At 58.7% G+C, this 14,649-nt stretch overlaps 1 protein-coding gene across 1 annotated transcript; it reads right to left on the bottom strand.

The window, feature by feature from the left end:
• Positions 1-2,242: 2,242 nt before the first annotated feature.
• Positions 2,243-14,624, bottom strand: AMPD2 (adenosine monophosphate deaminase 2). The gene is given in 21 exon segments (XM_017858782.1): positions 2,243-3,352; positions 3,501-3,611; positions 3,869-4,042; positions 4,360-4,480; positions 4,802-4,857; positions 4,859-4,891; positions 4,893-4,988; positions 5,080-5,206; positions 5,512-5,675; positions 5,802-5,933; positions 6,020-6,214; positions 6,394-6,523; positions 6,779-6,868; positions 6,981-7,122; positions 7,385-7,571; positions 7,870-7,978; positions 8,069-8,137; positions 8,505-8,635; positions 8,863-8,993; positions 13,019-13,523; positions 14,005-14,624. Coding segments are annotated over 20 exon segments (2,661 nt in total). The 5' UTR covers positions 13,272-13,523; positions 14,005-14,624; the 3' UTR covers positions 2,243-3,142.
• Between the last annotated feature and the right edge of the window lie 25 nt (positions 14,625-14,649).

Genomic DNA, 14,649 nt, shown 5'->3' with positions numbered 1-14,649 from the left:
AAAAGCCCATCATCCATGTGAAATCAATTCAAAATACCATTTTAAAAAGACCTGAAAAGGCCAGGCACGGTGGCTCAAGCCTGTAATCCCAGCACTTTGGGAGGCCGAGACGGGCAGATCACGAGGTCAGGAGATCGAGACCATCCTGGCCAACACAATGAAACCCCGTCTCTACTAAAATACAAAAAACTAGCCGAGCGAGGTGGCGGGCGCCTGTAGTCCCAGCTACTTGGGAGGCTGAGGCAGGAGAATGGCATGAACCCGGGAGGCGGAGCTTGCAGTGAGCTGAGATCCGGCCACTGCATTCCAGCCCGGGCGACAGAGCAAGACTCCGTCTCAAAAAAAAAAAAGACCTGAAAAGAACACACAAATATGCATAGATATGTATTAAAATATCTACATATATCTCAGGCATGCAGCAAATATTTGGTGAAACTGAATTTGGTAGATTATGAGGGGCTTTTACTTCTTCCTGTTTTCTTCATTTTCCAAATTTTTTTTAATGAAAATGATTTTCTTTTCAGATAAGAAGAAGTATTAGGGGCTTACTGTTTTAAGATTATTTTCTCTTCATAAATATTTGAAAGAGAAATTTCCGAGAAACTAAGAAACCAGAGGGAAGTTGTTTAAAAAACAAATTGTGGGTTGGGCGCGGTGGCTCACGCCTGTAATCCCAGGACTTTGAGCCCAGGAGTTCAGGACCAGCCTGCACAGCATGATGAAACCCCATCTACAGGTGGCACGTGCCTGTAGTCCCAGCTACTCATGAGGCTAGGGTGGGAGGATCACTTGAGCCCAGGAGGTCACTGCAGCCTGGATGATAGAGCAAGACCTTGTTTCAAAAATAAACCATGGAGAGGCTGCTAGGAACTTCAATTTAGTAAGATTCTTAGAGCTAAGCCTCAGCACACACTAAGAAAAACAGGAGACAAGAAAGTGAACTGAAGGATTCTATTAAATGACAAATTCAACGAGTAAATATGGAGTCCTAAGTGCTGGCAGACGGGACAGGCAGTTCTTGCCTCTGAAAGACCTTCTAGAAAGATCTTTTAATCCTGCTTCCTTGTTAAAACAAAGACAAGACACAGCTCAGGTGTGTTATTATTCACCTACTTGAAAAGTGAGTTCCTCTCACCCTTGTAAAGGGGGATCCTTGGGCAGCCAAGGCCCACCATGGGTGGGGGAGCCCTGGACTCACCACCTCCCACCCTCATTGGGCTCCAGCATTCAATTCTGTGACATGTAAGTGGCCAGGATGAATTGGCAAGGGGTGTCTTCTAAACTGAAGGGCCTTGGGTCTTGACCAGGAGAGGGCTTGGCCAATGGGAAGTGGGGAGGGATGAGGAGAGCTTCTTCCCGGGGCACCTGCTGGGAGGCCCAGGGCCAGGTGCAGACCTGCTTGCTGAAAGAGGCTGGGGTGAGGGAGAGCAGCTGACAAGAAGGGAGGAGGAAGCCAGCGGCCTCCCAGCCTCCCCCTCCTGCTCCAGCTGCTCTGGCTCTGGGCAGGCCCTGAATTACACAGGCTCATGCTGTTCCAGGGCTAATCGCTTCTGAGGCAGCCAGCCAGCCAGCAGCAGGGGCAGCGACAGGCTTCTCTCCGCCCACCCAGGACCCTGCACAGCCCAGGGCACATTCCACTTTCCTTCTTTACCTGGGGAACAGACTCCAGCAACCTCTGTGCCAGGGAGGTGCTCCAGAAATTGTGTATTAAACATGGGACAGAGGCTGAGGTTGTGGGGGGAGGCGCTGGAATCAGAATGCACAGGCTTGTTCCAACCTCTTGCAATAGAATCTGCCGGAGAGTTTGCAGATGTCTGTGCCACACCTTCTGCCTATTGAATCAGAATGTCTGAGAGTATGGCCTAGAGAGGGCCATCTAAATAAGACCCCCCAGAAGACCCTGGCCTTGGGTTTGCCTGTAGGTGCACAGTCCCCACCTACCAGGCCATCCCCTCAGAGGCTGGAAGAGGGGAAGAAGTGCAAGGTGGGAAAGACACCAGCCCCCGAGCTGGTGTGACAGGGATGTGCTGCAGACCTGGGGCTAGCTGTCCCCCTCATGGGGGACAGGCTAGATGAGGGTCGGATGGGTATCTCCTCTCTCCCACAGTTTCCTTTGTCAGTCTCCACAAGCATAACATACACATCACCCAAGACTAGTCCCTCCCCTCAGAATGTGCAGTGCCTCCATCCACAGCCACCTCCCACCATGGTGCTTCCTCTCCCAACAGAAACCTCACCTGCTTCATTAATTAAATAATCTTTATTTCTCATGCACTAGGAAAGATGGGTCGTATGAAACACTGCAGTTCACAGCAAAGGCCTCGGTCCAGAACATAACACAGGGGCCAGCTGGGATCAGGATCTGGTCAAAGCTCTGGCAATCACACTGGGAACACCACTCCCAGCGTTGAGTGGCAGATCCAGGACCTTGCAGCGACCGTGGCCCCAGACATAACACAAGGCAGCTGCCCTCTCCCACAGAGGCACAGGAAGCTGACACCCAAGGAGCACGTGGGCTGGGGATAGGACGGAGAAGGCTGCTGGGCAGTGACTTGGCGGAGATGTGGTCCAGCACCTCTGCCACCTGCGTCTACCTACTTAGGCCAGGAAGCCCGGGGCTGTGACTGAGCTCTCAGCCCAGCTCTAGCCAGTGCGGAGCTGTTGGAGCTCCACAGACCCTCAGCAGCCACGTGCCCACAGCAGAGGTGTACAGGTCCCCCGCCTGCCCCTCGGTTACATGAACAAGACAGGGGCCTAAACTCCAGCCCTGGCCAAGGCTTAGATTTGTCCAGGAAGGACCTGAAAGGCTAGAGGAGCCAGCCCCCCACAACCATCCCAAGCCCCTGTGGACACTGGAGAAGCCCGCAGGACAGTCAGGCTTCTGAGGACCCCAGGACAGGGCCACCAGCAGGGGGGACCCTCAATACCTGGGCCGTCAGGTGCTACCTGAGCCCGAACAACAACGAGCAGATTCCCAGGCTTTGCTTTCACTGGGCGGCTCAGGGACAGTGACATGGTCGGAGACATGCAAGACAGAGACAGACAAGAACGGAGACATGCAGAAACCACACAGCATGGGAGGGGTCTGAGGACAAAACGTGGTAAAAGTGCTGCGATGTGGTGGGCACTTCATGGACCAGGCTCACTGAGGTCCTGGGCTCATGGTGATACCCGCCTCCTCCGGAATGGTCTCCAGCATCTCACTCTGGACTGCCTGCGTGATGAGCGCCAGCTCCTGGCACAAGGTCTCGTAGCGGTAGCCCACGCGGATGTCTGGTACGTTGGTCCGGCGGATGTCATTCCCCTCAGGGCCTTCCTTGGTATAGTTGGGTCCCAGCCAGTGGCTCTTTACCTGCAGGGAGCAGGGGTAATGGGCAGGGCTGCAGCCAGTGCTGAGGGGCCGTGCCCCACCCCAAGCCATCCCAGGGACAGGTCAGGACCCCAAATGCAAAAGAGGGGAGGAGCAATGCCATGCCAAGTCCAGGTAGGCGCTGTAGTACCTTGTGCGAGAAGCCACTCATGAGCACGCTGTTGCGGGCCAGCTCACACATATCACAGGAGCTGAGCTTCCACACCTGGGTGGCAATGCTGTACTCCTCCATCAGCGGCTCCTGCACGGGCCAGGTTCCCTCAGACGAGTGCGTCCTGGCTAGCTGCCCCTGCCTCCCTTCCCCCGCCTCCCCACATGCTCTACCCACCCCGCCCCTCCATCCGCCCAACCCCCCAACTCCATAGGACTTGCCAATTGGCCTGCTATGCTCTACCACCAGGGGGCAGCACCAACCCGAGAGACCCCCCCCCCCCCAACCTGAAAGACCCCAGTGTCCTGGGACCCGCCCGCCTGCCTGGCTGCCTGCTGGGCTCTGACCTTGGTGAAATGGAACTGCAAGGGATCATCAGTGGACAGGGAGACCATGAGGCCGCGGGACAGGTACTCCGGTAGCGGATTCCGGTGGTAGCTGAGGAAGAGGCTGTTGTTGCTGAGCGGGGACATGGCGATGCCAATCTGGGCCAGGTAGTACAGGTACTGCAGGACGGGGGCCTGGGCAGGCAACAGGGAGGGAGGGCCTGTCAGGTGGCCTCGAGGCTGGGCAGGGCACAGTGATTCTGGGGGTCCAGGCCACAGCAGAGGGAAGGGGGAGGAGAATCCAGGCTGGGCCTGATGTGCAAAGGGTGAATTAGTCAAAATCCAAGTTGGGGCCCCAGGCTGGAGGCTGGGGCGGGGGAAGGGTAGTTACATTGGGAAGGCAGAATCTAATCTGAGGGCTGGGTGGGAGGAGGATCGGTTACTGAAGGGGCCCAAACGGTTCAGAGGAAGGTGAATAATTGGGAGGGAAGGCTGGGGGTGCAGATCCTGACCTTGCGCAGAAGCAGCCCGTGGGAAATGTTCTCAGCCAGCATGAAGGCTGACACCAGGTGGTGGATGGGTCCAGCCTCCCCACAGTGTGGCCTCAGTACGAACGTGTGGAAGCCCCTCTGCCTGGGGGACACGAAGACGGTGTCAGCTCCTGAGCCTGGGATCACCTGGGCTCACTGGAGCCCCTGACCTCCCAACCCAGCCTACGTATGTCCTCCAGCCAATAACTATGCAGGCCTGTACAGGGGGACAGGGTAGGTACTGGCTGTGAGGGTGAGAGATGCTAGGGCTCAAGGGCAGAGAAAGAACCCCATCTATAAAACAGGGCAAGCAGGTGGTCAGAGTCTAGTGGTCCCAGGCCCAAGGTGGCCAAGAGTGAAGTTGTTGGGGCCCAACGAAGACGGCACGAGGGGCAGCAAACAGACACAGGGTGGGTGCAGGCACCTGCGGCAGGGTGGTCTCAACATGGGCCGATGTTGCCAAAAGGTGTAGTACAGGTCAGTAGGCATACGGTGGGTTGTCCTCCTCGCACGGGCCACGCCTCAGCAGGGGGGCTCTCCAGCGTTGAAGACTGGTTCTCGCCAGGGCCTTGGACCTTGGACTCGTCATCCACACTGTCAAAACCATCCACCTAATACAGAACCCTGGGGTCAGACCCAGAGCTGCAGCTGGACGTGAAGCTGGCTGTGCTCCCCACACCCAGCCCTGTGCTGCCTGCTCACGTGCTCCAAGAACAGATGCAGCTCCGGGTGGCTGGCAGGGTGCACAGTGGCCTCGAACAGTGGCAGGAAGATGTTCTCCAGCATCTCCTGGAAGTTGGCCAGCTGGCCCTTGGTACGGTACACATCACTGCAGGCGAGATATAACATGCAGGCATGTGCAAGTCAGGGCCAATGGGAGGAAACCCAGCAGGCCAGTAAGGGTCAGAGCTCGGCCCAAGAGCATAGGGGCGCATCTGAACCACAATGGGAAAGCAAAGATACCCAGGTGGGCCAGGCTGGACAGACCATGGGTGGGACCAAGAAGCCCTTCCTTGCACTCAGAAGGGTTGGCAGGGACAAGTGAGGCTCAGCCATCCTAGAAGGGCAGGAGGCAGGCCCTGACCCCTTGAACATGACCCCACAGGTTCCCCTCCCACTCCAAGGGACACTCACAAGAGGCGGGGCACCTGCACCAGCCAGCGCACGTTGGGGGAGTGTACACGGTGCATGACGGCCCAGCGCGCCAGCTTGTCCCACTCATCCCTCGAGCGCCCGTAAATGGAGAGCCGCAGCTCTGCATTCTGGTATTTGCTCTCCTCCAGGTCTGACATCACCTCCTAGACATGAGGTGAGCGGAGTCAGAGCTCTTCAGGGGGTCATCTGCCCACCCTCCTTGAGTCTCACCCCCTAAAAGCCCCCAGACCCTCAGGCTCGAGGCTTGGCAGGGAAGGCGGCCTCCTTACCTTAATGATGTGAGCAAAGTACTTCCCAGATACCCTGTTGTCCGTCTTGATGAAGATCTCTCGGAGGACGGACTCCCCAATAGGGTTGTATTTGGCATTAAACTTGTCAAAGCGATGGAAAGTGTTCCTGTCCTGGGGGACGTGGGAAGGCTCAGGTCACCCCTGACTCCTGGTCCCCTCACTGACTCAGTCCCACAGCCCACACCACTGGCACAGACCGCATGCACATCCAGCGTGTCCACACTCAGGTCGTAGGCCGTGAGATTCATGCTCTCAAAGACCTCCCGCAGCGTCTGTTCACGGCCCTGCTCCACGTGCACGATCTCCTCCAGGTGCCGCTTCATCGCCCGCTTGATGAAGCGCAGCAGATGCTTCTGGTTCATGCAGGACGAGGCATGGATGTGGGTGTCCACCTGGAGTGGAGCAGGGCACTGCTGATCCACCAGAGGCCAGGAAGGTCTGGGGCCCAGGGCAGTGCGATGGGAAAGGACCCTCTGTACTCGATGCTCTGTGGGGGGCCTGGCCCTTGAAGGGGAGGCTAGGCAGAGGTGTGGGATGAGGACATGGAGAGGGTCATGGGGTCAGGGCCCACCTTGCGGATGTTGTAGAAATCTCGGTGTGGCACTTTCTTCTGGGCGGCCAGCTCCTTCATCTCATTGAGTAGCACGTGCATCTGGAACTTGGAGCTCAGGTACTGCAGCCGGCGGTAGCAGAATGACTTTCTGGGCATGAGGAGAACAAGGCAGGGACTTAGACCCTGAAGGGAGGCACCTGGGGAGGGCTTAGGTAGCAGATCAGAGGGAGCAGGTGGGAGGGTAAGGATGGAGGCTGCCAAGAGGCCAGTAGACTGCAGGCAAGTAGAGGGCTCAGCAACTAGGAAGGGCAAGACACCAGGTGATGGGAGTCTGGGGCAGAACTGGGGCTGGAGAATCTGGGCTAGGAGGCAAGCTAAGTGTCTGGGATGGCAGGGGACTCACATGGGGCCATTGATAATCAGGGCCATCAGCACATTGACGTCAGCCACAAATTCCTGCAGGTCAGGGTATGGCAGCTCCACCTCTGAGCAACTGGCATGGAGGGGAGCTTGGGTGAGGAGAGCAAGCTGAGCCCTGTGGCCTCTCCCAAGCCAATGCAACCTCCCACGCTGCATCCCCCCAACACGCACCACACCCCTCTTACTGCTCGTCAGGTTCCCTTCGGGTGTAGACGTGCACCACACCCCGCACCATGCGCAGACCCAAGCCCAGGTCCCCAGGCATAGTGCTTGGCTCACAGTGCTCATACGGGTGCTGCTCCAGTGCAGGGGGGTGCACCGGGGCATCTGCAGGGGTGAGGAGGGTGAAGTCAGAGCAGGGCTCTTCCAAGCCACCCACTGCCCAACCCAAAGTCCCCACGGAGGGCAAGAGATGTTGAAGACCCAGTAGGTCAGACAGCTCCTGCCCAACCTCCACCCCTGCACACCAAGAGGTTGGAATGAGGCTGGGTGTAGGGAGAGGCAGGCAGGGCAGAGGTGCCCAGGCACTAGGCTGAGGAAGCCCAGGAGGTTAGGGCACATGGGGTGGGGCAGAGATGGGGGGTCCCACCAGCAGACACAGGGGTGTCGGGGCCCTGCTCATAGGTCCGGGTCTCCAGAGGCTTTTCAGCCAGCTGCTGCAGGTAGCGGCGGGTGGTGGGGCAGAAGCTCTGCAGGGACAGGGCCATGTACTTCTCCCGGATGAAGAGCGCCCGCACCACACTCTTGGCTGCATCCAGCAGGTCTGTGAATGGCACCTGAAGATGAGGACATGCAATCACCATCCTCAGTCTCGGACTCAGAGACCTCCTCCCTGAGGCTTTATCTCAGACCCCAAACTATCCTCACTTCCCACAGGCCCTGGCCCCCAGGAATACTCAGATCACCCTGGTCCAGCACATCAAGTGGCTCCCAGCCAGCCCCTCTGCCCCTCCAGCTGCTGGAAAGAGAAACACCCTCTCCAGCCCCCACCCCTAGGTCTCCAGGTTGGGGGAACCCACTAAGACATAGGTGATGGAGATTCAAGGCCCTGCCCCACGTGCACCCCATACTCACCCCACACTTCTCCTCCCCGGAGATGGTGACCCGCTGAAACTCCCGTTCCAGCACATCACGCTCCCGCAGGCTCCGGTCACCCTGCCCCTCACCCTGTTCCTTGTAGAGCCTGCAGGGGATGCATTCAAGGGAGGGGTTTGGAGCTGGCAGAAGGGCAGACTCCAGCTCCGCATCCCCTGTGCCCCTCTGCCCTCCTCACTGTAGGTCCGAGTCACTGTCTGTCTTCAGGAAATCTTGCTTGGCCCGAAGCAGGATGTCCGGCTCCAGCCTAGAGGCAAAAGGGGTGAGAGGTCAGGCAGATCACGAGGGACGGCCCTTGCTCCCAGGTCCCGGCACCACACTAGGTGCTGTGCACATGTTGTCACATGTGATCCTCAAAGGCAGAGCTGCAGAACCCTGTGCTGTTCTCACCCACTTTAGAGATGAGAAAGCAGACCCATAAGTTAAGCAACATGACCCAGCCACACTGGCGGCTAGAAGACAGAACAGAACCCAGCAGCCCGACTCCAAAGCCCACTCTATGCTCCCTGTGCAGACCCCCCAAGGGAGGGCGCGAGGGAAAGAGGCAGAGAAGGGGCTCTGAAAGGGTCTGGACGGGTATGGAGGGAGACTAAGCAGCTGCCTGCTGGGCTCACTTGACATCCTGGCTGATCTGCCGCTCCAGCCGCTGCCGCCGCTCCTCCAGCTGTTCAATGGGGCTCTCCTCCGGGAACTCATACGGGGCACTGCGGAGCTCACTCTCAGCCAGCGAGCGGGTGAACAGCTCCTGCGGGGAGGGAAGGAAGGTCAGCATGGCTGGCCCTCCGCCCTCGGGCACTCTCCTACAGAGTCTAAGGGTGGGGTGAGGGCAGCAGGACCAGGGGTACCTGGGAGAGGCTGAGGATCAGGAGACAGCCAAGCGTGAGGTGAGGGGACAGCTGAGGTGAGGGGTGTGGGGAGCAGAGGCAGGGCATGGAGACACAGGGTGAGGGTGCGGGTGGTGCCAGGTGATACCTCGGCGATCTCCTTGCATTTGCCATCCATAGACGTGCGCAGGTCGAGCGGGAAGTGCTTGAGGCAGGGGGCGGGGCCCGGCAGGGATCGGGCAGACTGCAGCGGAGGGGCCCCCAGACCACCCCGAGCCTCTGCAGAGACAGTGATGCCAGGGTCAAAGGGTGGAGGGGCAGCCCCTGAAAGCCCTGGGCCCCTGCCCTGACTAGGCCAGCTCCCGAGAGAGCCCAGGGTCGGGAAAGAGGGCAGTCTTTCCTCAGTAGCTGAGGAGTAGGCCTGTGTGTGTGGCTCCCAAAGGGCTCACCCTCACCTCTAACACAAGGACCCCTCACCATTTCAGGCTCGGGGTGGGGATTCTAAGTCTGCCCCTAGAACAAGTAGATTCATTACCTCCACAAATGAGAACTGAATCCCAGACTAGAGCCTGCTCCCTGAGGCCATGAGAATCTCCACATGACTACCTCTCAGAGGCAGGTGCACGTGTACATGTGCGCACACATGCACGTATGCACAGACACCCGCAGAGACACACACCAGGCGCTTGGTAAGGACCAGGCAGCCACACCAGGGACCCCCAGCTTGCAGCTCCCAGGGCAGACAACCCAGGATCAGACCCGTCCCTGGACTAGCAGATTCTCCAGTCAAAGGGGCAGGGCCCTGCGCCTGACATCCTGGACCTGTGCAGCACAAGAAAAGCCACAGCTGCTGCTCAGCTCTGACCTGAGGACCAGCCCTCAAGGGAAGAGGAGAGGAAGTGGAAGGCCTGGTTGGCAGGGGAACCCTACCTCCTCCCTGGAGGCCTGCCCTCTCCCCTAGGGCCCCACGGCTGCCAAAATGTGGCCTGGCCTGCCCCTCTAAAAGGAGCTGCCACAAACAGTCTATGTCACTCAGGCTCCAGGATCTGGGCTGGGGGCACCACAGAGGGCCCTGGGGAATGGAGTGTCAGAAGCCAGGGGTCTTTTTCCATCAAGACTAGACTTTTCATCTGTGCCACCCGGAGGATGGCACCAGAGGGCCGTGAAGCCGCCGATCTATGGGGGCTGCCAAGGCTTCCAGCCTACCCCGAAGGACCCTCCCTGGGCTCAGCAGCCCCAGCTCCTCAGTGGGAAGCTTTCCACACCCAAACTGCCTCTATCAGCCGGCTATAAGGAGTGCTCCCCTCCAGCACCCTCCACCCTGGCTTAGGGAAGGATTACAGGATCTGCCTGGATAGCCGGCCTTAAAGTCTCTGCACCCATTTCCCAATACTCCAGGACTGGTCCCAAAGCTGGACGAAGGGAAGAGGGAGGGGCCTTCCCCAGATCCAAGACCCCGTCCCCTGCACACCCTGGGCCCTGCCTGAACCCTACCTGCAGAGTGCAGGCAGCTCCAGCCAGCAGCCCTGTGCCCCTTGCCCGCCTGTTTGCCAGTGAAGCTGCAGCCAGTCCCTCAGGGGCTGGCACAGGCTGTACCAAGTGCAGCTGCAAGCAGGGGAGACCCTGAGATGGCCGTGAGCACAGAGCTAGGGGAGTTCAAGGGAGCCCAGAAACCAAGGAAAGGAGCATCAGAGTTGGGAGATAAGATGAACTCCAGAACTGAAGAGGGCCTCTACAGTGCCAGGGAGGACCCAGCCAGATGTGAGGCTCCTAAGGGGGAGTAGCAGGGTAGGCTGATTTGGGCAGGGCAGGCCGACAGGGAGGAGCCAAGCCTCCTTAAAATCCACTGCCCTAGGGGACAGTCAGTGGACAGGGCCTGGCTGGCCAAAGAGTAAGAGGGGAGAAAAAGGAAGGGAACAGCCCTCCTCATCTCCACACCCACAGCCCCAGGTCAGCCTCCCCTGGCAGTGGCCTTGTTGCTCACCACTGTCCTCTGGGCCCTGACTATGGGGTCCCTTAGGAGAGACAGGGCCTTTGCTGGGGAAGAAGCTAACTGGCAGTTGAGGAGATGGCCCAGTCTAGGTAGGGGCCAGTCACTGAGGCTTCCCCGCTGCCCAGCTGCTCAGGGAGCTGGTTCACAGGCCCCTAGACTTGCAATCCCTGATCCAAGCCTCTCATCAGGGATGGGACAAACTGTCCAGAATAAGTTTGGGAGAAAGGGAGCTAGAATTTGGAGGGCATGGGTCTGATTCTGTTCCTGCTTCCAGGCATGTCTCTACCTACCACTGGAAGGCTTTGGGTCCTCATCTACAAGTGGGGCGGTAAGTGCTGCCTTCCCTGCCTAGCCACAACTGCCATAAGGCTCACAGAGATAATGGCTCTGCAAGTGTTCTGCAAAACACCAGGCTCTGTGTTGAGGCGAGGCCTGCAATTATGAACTCCTGGGACCCTCAAAATACATCCTACTTGTAGCTCTGCCCACTGAGGACAGTGGGAGGTTCTCTGGGCCCAGTGCAGGGTGAAGGCAATAGGCCAGTAAAGGGCAGTGAAGTGAACTTGGCAGGGGTGGAGATGGGGTGACTCTATCTCTTACTTGGAAAAGGACAAAGTAGAAAGAGGAAGAAAAGAGGGGAACCTGCCTCACCCCCAGAGTGTAAGATCTTTTCTTGCCCAAGAACCCTGATTCTACACACCTCCTCCCTACATATGGCCCCAGACCACTTCTAACTCCATCTAGGGGAGGCCGACCACAGACCTCCATGGCTGGTTCATATTGGGTTAGCAGGAGTTGAGTCAAAGGCCTAAATCTCAACCCCCTCTCCTAGCACAGGGGTCTGGGGCTCCACAGCAGTCCTGGGGTGAGCAGGACAGATTCCAACAGCCAACGCCATCCCCCCAGCCTGCCAGGCCACTCTCCAGGGCTGCCACAGGCTCACTGAAGGTGACACATAGGCAGTAACCTCTACGTTCTCAGAGGCCAGGCCTAGAGGACTCAGCTGCCTACTGGTCCTTTCTCTAGGGGCCAGCACCACACACATACACCCACACTTACAGAGAAGCCAAGCAAAAGCCAGAGTGGGCCGCTCCAGAGCCACTCCCACCAACTCTGAGATTCTGAGCACCCCATCTGCCCTCTCGACCAGGAGCCCCTCACACACTGCCAGGACTGCCTCAGTAGGCACAGGGGTGTCCACGGCTTTGACCCCACAAGTGTCAAATGCTCTTACCATCTGACCACTGAAGGGTCTCCAGTTCTGGGCTAGATCCGTATCAGTTGCCCTATTGCTGAACCAAACAGGGCCAGGGAGGGCCCCACCCAGGGGACACCCTTTCTGGATGGCACAGACCTGGGCACAGAGAACACCCTCAGGACAGTACAGACCATGCACCAGGCATCTTCAATGAAACAAGAAAATATAGGAGGTTGATAATAGGGCTATAGCTACAGACAGCTGCAAGGGTGGGGGCAGTCAGCATGATCTGGTCATCAAAGTCAGGGTGGGTCTTTCCTTAGCCACAAGGCCTGGGAGCAGACAGCAGGCAGACAGCCCTCTGCAAGCACAGAGCCAGGCAGCCAAGCCCTCACTGAGACAGGCACTGCCGCACCTCGCTGCCTGCTCCAAATGATGCAGAGATGCTTACTAGAGTGAGAGACGAACCAAAGGGTGCAGGAGCACACGCAGTGCGGGCGGCAGCCCCAGTCTGAAGCCTGCACGGACCTGACCAAGGACACCCCATACTCCTAAGGAGGCTCATGACATAGACAAGGAACAAGCAAACAGCAAACGATAGATACAGTCAAGCCCCCAGTTGTGGGATGCCAGCCAACAATGGTTGTGCCCAGATGTCAGACCCCAGTGAGGGGGATCTAGATGTGAGGTCCTAAAAAGTGGAACTAGTCACAGAACAGCCTGAGCCTGTCTGGTAAAGGCACAGGCACCAGAGTGGCCAGTCCACAAAACAGTCCCACACACCCCCACTCCATTCACACATGCTCCACACGCAGTCTTAGCACATGCACACGCTGACACGTGTGCACACACACCTCTTGCTGCACCCACACCATGCCCACTCCTTGTGACAGAGGACAGCATCCCTGGCACAGATATCTCAGATCCACCCCCACCCCCCCGGCAACCCCTCACCCCACCTTCCAAGCCGCTTGTCCCTGGGACTGAGGTTAAGAGGCATCACCACAGAGAGGATGCCAGAGGAGGTGTCCTCCTCTGAGGGGACCAGCAGCTTGGGCGAGAGGTGGCAAGACAGCCCAGCATCTATCCTGAGACCAGGAAGCACACACTCACCTGGAACTGCAGTGGAGGCCTGCAGGCTGGCCCGCTTCTTAAAGGGATATTTGGCCTTGGGCTTGCCAGAGCCAGATGGATAGGATGCCATGGCTGGGACCACGGCGGCGACAGCGGGGGAGTCTGAGCGGCACCGGCTGGGGCCTGGCTCTGCCACATCCAACCCCTTCCTCTGCCCCGCCCCCAGCGGGAGTGACTGATGCAGGAAGCAGCGGCTCCGCAGGCGGAAGAGGCCCTGGCCACGATTTCTCATGTTGTCTAGGCAACCTCGGGGAGTGGGGCCTCCATCTCTGCCCCCTATCCCTCCCCTCCCTCCTCAGTCCCAGGAGTGACGTGACTGATGGTGGCTGGGCTTGGCGGGGGGCGGGGAGGGAGTGGGTGGAAAAGAAGATGGGGAAGGGCCAGCCCCAGCTCTTCACTAACCCACCAAGAGCCCTCACCCCATTATGCCACGGCTCCAGGGCAAAGAAGCCAAAGTCTAGGCTAGCTGGTCCTTCCAGCTAGTCTGGAAGAAAAAAGAATAATAAATAGGAATTCAGCAGCGAGCGAGCCCAAGCTCAAACACAGTCCTCCCGGGGCAGGGCTGGCATACTCCGTGAAAACCCAGCACCCACTTTCCTTCCACATCTGACCCTCAGCTCCGGGGGTAGCTCAGCTCTGGGAGGAGAGGGAAGAACCGAGAATCCCAGCCCAGGAGGGAGGGGCCTGTCTTGGGAAAATTCCACCGTCGCCAAATAGCTACCTCCTAGGAAGGCAGGAAGGCCAGGAGACCCCTTGTCTGGGGGTCTGTGACAGAGACCCTAGCCTCTTCGGATTTTTCCTCTGTCTCTGCACACTCTGGCTCTGCTCCCCAGGCCCTCGTAGGAAGAGCTGACCGCCTTCCCTACGTCCTGCTGCTGTGCTGTGACTCCCACCCTCTTGTCACCCTGGCCACAGCACTTCTCTGTCCCAGAGACCCTCCCTCCAACACACGTACACACACTCACCTGAGGCCATGCTGTCCGAGTTCCGAGGGGAGGCTGCCCGCGAGGGTCTGCACAGCAGAAAGCCCGGGTCCTGAGAGAGGGCAGGGTGGTCGGGCCCCAGACTCCGGCCAAGTCACTCCAAGGGCCCCTGCCCTGGCACTGAGATGGGGAAAGTAAGGCAGTCTTTCAAAATTGCCAGCTGGCCGGAGGTGGACTCCCGCAGATCTCGGCAGCCAGAGTGGCCTCAAGGCGACCCCGGTGTCGCGACCACCTAACCCCGCAATCGCAATCGAGAGACGGGTAGGCCACGTGCTCCCAAGGGAGCGGGACCCGGAACTCGTCCAGGTTTCTCTCAACACTCCCTGAGCATTCAGGGTCGGACTTCCGCGGCCGGACTGTGGGGGAGTCACGCAACAGGTGCGACCCCACGAAAATCTCGCCGGCTCCGCGCCAGGCTCTGCGGCCCTTGGCCCCGCCCCCGCCTGGCCCCGCCTCCGCCTGCCGACCCCGCCTCGCTATTTTTTTCTCTTCCTGGGCGCCACGTGGGCAGCCACCACACCGCGGTAGGGCTGGCCTGAGCCGACCCTGGGTCTTGGGCCAGTTTCGTGCGTCAGCTTCCTCATCCGTAAGATGGGGTAATGACAGTACCTCACTCAAAGGGGTTAC

The sequence above is a fragment of the Rhinopithecus bieti genome, unplaced genomic scaffold (genome assembly GCF_001698545.2).
Source record: "Rhinopithecus bieti isolate Rb0 unplaced genomic scaffold, ASM169854v2 scaffold_48884, whole genome shotgun sequence".
NCBI lineage: Eukaryota > Metazoa > Chordata > Mammalia > Primates > Cercopithecidae > Rhinopithecus > Rhinopithecus bieti.
The sequence above is the reverse complement of the archived record's forward strand: the minus strand, read 5'-3'. Positions and strand labels throughout refer to the sequence as shown.